At 35.0% G+C, this 5,716-nt stretch overlaps 1 protein-coding gene across 1 annotated transcript; it reads left to right on the top strand.

Moving 5' to 3' along the window:
• The first annotated feature begins 2,801 nt into the window (after positions 1 to 2,801).
• LOC107760917 (peptide-N4-(N-acetyl-beta-glucosaminyl)asparagine amidase A) lies at positions 2,802 to 5,173 on the top strand. Its single transcript, XM_016579052.2, has one exon. The coding sequence runs from the start codon at positions 2,825 to 2,827 to the stop codon at positions 4,682 to 4,684; it is 1,860 nt and encodes a 619-aa protein (XP_016434538.1). The 5' UTR covers positions 2,802 to 2,824; the 3' UTR covers positions 4,685 to 5,173.
• Positions 5,174 to 5,716: the final 543 nt, after the last annotated feature.

The raw sequence follows: 5,716 nt of genomic DNA, 5'->3' as shown, positions 1-5,716 counted from the left end.
TAAACTTGTATATGAAATGTTTAATAATGTATACCAGTATTTCGCTGGCATAGAAAAGCAAAGCCAGTGTTAATAGAAAATATAGAGAATACGAAGTAAAAGTAAAACGAGAAATCTAAACAAAAATTAACCAAAACAAAAGCAAAAGGGAACTCCGGCAAAACAAAAAATAAAAAAACATGCAACAAACTACTAAAATTACTACAGTGAAAGAGAAACTTACTTCATAAGAAAGATCAATGTTGTATAACAGTATTTTCACACCTCAATATACAATATTATACAACATTATACCCTTATTATAATATTGTATAATGATGTATAACAGTGTATACAAAACTGAATTTCATCTTCAACTTCCTTCTTCAACTAGTATGGTTCCCAAAGTCAATGTTAATCGAACACAATTAACCCAACACTCAAGATTCATATTATTACAAGCTTTTACAATAATTTTTAACTTAACCCAATCACTTTAGAGTTAGATTTTCAAATTTGAATTGAACTTAGAGCTTCAAAGCTCCTTCAATGGAGTTTTTAATATGGATGCAACAAAATTTTAATTTTAAATTTGGACACCTATCAATCGAGATTCAAATATTTGAGATTTATAAATATTTAGGAAGATTAAACAACTTAGTAGAGAAAATACTTTAAATCAAGTTTGATATCTATAAATATTCAGATCTATGTGAGTGAGAGAAGAGAAAGAAAGGAGAAAGCAAAGAGAGTACAGAGTGTGCTCGGAATGAAGAAAAAAGGAAATAAAGAAACCCTAAAAGTATGTCTTAAATAGTGGGCTAAAGGCTGAAAATTTTCTTTTAGATTATGTACAACCTGGGCCAAACTAGGTAAGGACTTTAAACGTGGGCCATTTTCGATTGGGCTGTTAGGCCAAGTGACAAGGGCCGTAATTCTTCCTTAATTTTAATACAATTTACATTTGGTACTCAAAATATTCATACTCCATACTGTATTTTGCTTTCTTGCAAGCTGTTTTGGTGTCCGGTCAAGTTGACAATAATACCTCGACTATTTTTATAGGATATGTGCTACTTATTACCACAATAGGTATTGGATAACCGATTACGCCCAACTATGCCTACTAAGAGGTCTAGCGATTGTCGCAAATATAATCAGGTTTACAAGTCCGGAGTCGAATCCCACCGAAAATTAACATATTAATCACAAATACTAGTTTTCAAGAATTCAAGTAATCAACCTTCAGAAATATTATATTGATTTGAGTGTTTACTAACTAAGAGAAGAGTAATTAAAATGCAGTAATTTATAACTAACAGAGCAAATGTTGCAGACAAGATTGGAAGAGTCTAGGGTTATGATTTTCCCTATTGTTGAAATCCCCCCTCTATGTTTCCTATTGATTCGCCTAAGTATTTTCTACTGATCGTGAGTACTTGGCGTGTCGTAATTCTCTTCCAAGCAACTACCACAATATACTAGACGTATTCTTCCGAACTACGCTAGCTGACACTAGTTTAACGATCACTATGATCGCACCAAGATTTCGTTATTCCTAATCCCACCTTTAACCCTTTCGCATTGATTCCTCATATACGTTATGAGTGATGTTGTTTAATATATACCTAAATGCATATCCTTTTCGAAGCAATACACACTAAATAAGCACAGTTAGTTGAGAGCTCTTCAATCAACCACAATGAAAACGTAGTTGAACAAGTAGAGAAAAATCAAAAGCAAATTTATATTAAAAGTAGTAGAAAATCATCCTCCAATAGGTTCCATCAAACCCTAGATTAGAGAGTTTCATAATTGTATAAACAATCATAGTAATATTCAAAAGCATTAAACTACAAAGTCAAGAAGAACAGAGAGAAAAACTCTTGCAATTCGTGCTTAAGAGTATTCCGTAGTCTTTTGCTTCTCCAATAGTATTTTTTTTCTTCAAAAACTAACTTTAAGAGGTATTTATATGGTGGGGCCGAGGTCTATACGTCCAAACATAATGAGAAAATAAAAGTGGCTCGGATAAGCATCGTCGGCACATGTCTCCATCAGAGGCGCCAACATTACCCCGCGAGGCGCTATCAGAGGCGCCAATGACAATGTCCTGGGCAAAGCCTTGCACCGTCTACGACTGTGACTTTCATTGCCTTGCACGTCTTCTTTTATTGCTCCATTTTGTAGCTTTGAGGTACCATTTCGTGCAACTTTTCTCCATTTCATGCCCAAGCATTCCTACACATAAACTAAACTTTATTAAGCTTAATTGTCGCATAAATTAGCATCCAAACAACAAGCAAATAAGGTAAATAACATCAAAATATATAGAATTATAGCACGACATAAGTAACTCTATTTACTAAGATTTAGCTAGATGAAAAGTATTCAAATACTATTATTCTTTTACCTCCATTAAAATCTAAACCCGAAACCTCATAGTTTTTACTAGTTCATTAACCACTAGGCCACAATAGTGCCAAGTTTTATTCTCATATAATAGAATTGAATTCAATTCGACTTTAAGGTTTTTTGCTGACACATTGATTATAAGTTTTTAAGGTTTATTTTTTTATTTTTTTTGGATAAAATATGAGTTTAAATTTTACATGCTTAGTGCATAACTTTCTTACACTTTCATATTACCTATAAAATAACAACAAACATCCCTAAGAAATAATATTAATTATCTATAAAATAAGGCAATGACCACTATATTAAGTAAAATTGCAGAAATAGTTTAAACATACTTTACATAATTAGTACATGAGAGTATATACCGAGAGGTATATATATCCAATTGAATAATTAACCAACAACAGAGCTAACAGCGCTACCATTCATGGCTTTCTCTTTCCTCTTCTTGGTTTTTTTCTCTCTACTCCAACAACCTCTCTTTTCCACCGCAACTCTTCACAGTAGTACATCTCTCTTTAGATCACAACTCATTACCCAGCTAGACTCTTCTTCTTCCAAGAATGCCACCCCAACAACCTATTTTGAAGTCACCAAACCCATAAATCTGCCCAAAACCAAACCTTGCTCATATCTAGTCCTTCAACATGACTTTGGTTACACATATGGAAAACCCCCTGTTCTTGCTAACTACACACCCCCTTCAAATTGCCCATCTCAGAAATTTTCCAAGATTGTGCTTGAATGGAAAGCAACATGTAAAGGAAGGCAATTTGATAGAATTTTTGGTGTTTGGCTTAGTGGGGTTGAGATTTTCAGGAGTTGTACTGCTGAGCCAAGGGCTAATGGGATTATTTGGACTGTTAAGAAGGATATTACAAGGTATTATTCTTTGCTTATGACAAATCAAACTCTTGTTGTTTATATTGGGAACTTAGTTGATAGTACTTATACTGGTGTTTACAATGTGAAACTTTTTATTCACTTTTATCCTGCTGAAGAAAAACATATTGATAATGAGCTGAATTTGGATTACTCTTATAAACCATTTTATTCTGGGGCTGATTTGATCTTACCCATTTCAAGAAATTTGCCTTTAAATGATGGTTTGTGGTTTGAGGTTGAGAATTCTAAAGATGTTCTATCAAAGGAATTTAAAATTCCCCAAAATGCTTATAGGGCTATACTGGAAGTTTATGTTTCATTTCATGAAAATGATGAGTTCTGGTATAGTAATCCACCGAATAACTACATTACTACGAATAACCTTACTGGAACGCCAGGGAATGGAGCTTTTAGGGAAGTAGTAGTTAGTGTTGATGATATGATAGTTGGTGCAGTTTGGCCTTTCACCGTGATCTATACCGGGGGTGTCAATCCCCTCTTGTGGAGACCAATAAGTGGAATTGGCTCGTTTGATCTTCCTTCGTATGACATTGAAATTACGCCATTGTTAGGAAAGATTTTAGATGGGCGTACCCATAAGATTTCATTCAGTGTCACGGATGCTCTGAACGTGTGGTATATTGACGCAAATTTGCATCTTTGGTTGGACGAAAAGAGTATAAAGACAGAAGGGAAGTTATTGGAATACAGTAGTCTACCCCTTTCCTTTTCTCTTGTGACCAATTTTACAGGCATTGATGGATCTTTCCTCACAAATGCTAGTAGGTCAATCACATTGACAGGATGGGTAAAGTCATCCTATGGGAATATCACTACTAAGTCAGCTCAAAGTTTAAGTTATGGTAACTATATGGTGATGGGAAATGAGGGAAACTTGCAAATTGTGGATCAGCTTATCTATTTCAATGATACTGTTGATGTCATGATGCCATCTTCGTCTGTCCAGTCTCTTGATTCTTTTAAAAAGTTTCTGCTTCTCTTGTATACCAACAATGTAGACAAAGGAGATGATAGCTATGCCTCAATCTCAAATATTACATTGGGATTTGATGATAAGAGGGTAAGATCTTCCGAGTATGGATCCTCCACCAGCTTTACGGAAAATATGCAAAAAGCACAGGGCTACATGCTTGTAAAGGGCCGGTTGGTGGTTAGCGGGCTTGGGAGTACCCAACAAGTCTACAAATATAAAGACGATTCATGCTGCTATTCTAGGAACATAAGCAGCTCAAATTACACAATACATTATGATAAAGTCAGCGATAATTGCCCCAGAAGCACTTCGTCTCATTGGCCTTTCAGCTTCGGCAAATTTTGGTCTGTACCTGCTAGAAGGGTTTTTTTGGCATCTCATTTTGGTGATGTTAAAGATGGTGTCTGACATTGCTACATTTCAATGTCTTCACTCCCTCACCACTGCAAATCCTCTACGAGGCTGCTGTCAAAGAAATTAGCAACTCTCGTGGTCTTCTAGTTATGATCAAAAGGCACTACCACTGCCGTGCCTCTTCCATTCTTGTATTTGTTCAAATTTTGGCTGTGTGCAATAAAATAAGAGAATAGTTTCAAATGATAGCATGACCTTGGCATTTGTGTTGCACCATTTTCCAAAATAAAAGTGAACTAGAACCTTGTCAGTCATGGTATTTTCCAACGAGAATGATACTTAAGTGACATTACATGTATTACTTTTCCGGTTTGCTAACAATTGTGTTTATTTTGTTGTCTCTGTTTCCCACTTCATTTGATTGGGGTTAAGTCCACCTTCAAGGAGAAAAGGGGAAAAAACATGGGACTTTATATAGCACAACTTGTATGGATGTTTCTATATACATCTATTCTTGAATGATATTTTGCGTTTGGCTTTTAATTATTTGGGCATTTCAAGCGTATTTTTCATGTGCAATTTGCACTTGAGGAAGGTATAGTATGTTCTTCCTATCAATCAAAGAGAAACACTCTGATGGATACGCAATGGATGCTAAAGTTCAGAACTTTGTTTTTCTCTTCTTTCTTTCTTGGCAGAGTTTTTGGTGGGGTGGTGGTGGTGGTGGTGGTGTTGGGGGGGGGGGAGATGTTATCTGTGTTCTTCTCTTGATTCGCAGTTATTTTTATCAAAAAAATAAATAATAATAAATTGCAAAGGAACAAGGTGGTTCCAGTGGATTCTTTTTCTTTTTAAACTGCACATCCTTTGAAATTTCTTCTACTCTAGTTAATCGTTCCTCCCAAAAAATTAGTGTATGGTATGAAATAAAAGGGCGAAATTGGAGATTTTTGGTTACTACTCACTACTAAATTTTTGGAATCTACCACCATATGATGCATTTATCATGAGGAAAAAATAAACAAAATTGACGAGAAGATAGTTTGTCATAGATTTTAGCTACTTTTTTTTCCAAAAGAATCTTGA

Source organism: Nicotiana tabacum, chromosome 21 (assembly GCF_000715075.1).
Source record: "Nicotiana tabacum cultivar K326 chromosome 21, ASM71507v2, whole genome shotgun sequence".
In the NCBI taxonomy this organism is placed as follows: Eukaryota; Viridiplantae; Streptophyta; class Magnoliopsida; order Solanales; family Solanaceae; genus Nicotiana; species Nicotiana tabacum.
This window is presented reverse-complemented; position numbering and strand designations above follow the sequence as displayed.

What these genes read in the sequence shown, in the direction of transcription:
- LOC107760917 (XM_016579052.2), top strand. Translation starts at nt 2,825, where the DNA reads ATGGCTTTCTCTTTCCTCTTCTTGGTTTTTTTCTCTCTACTCCAACAA.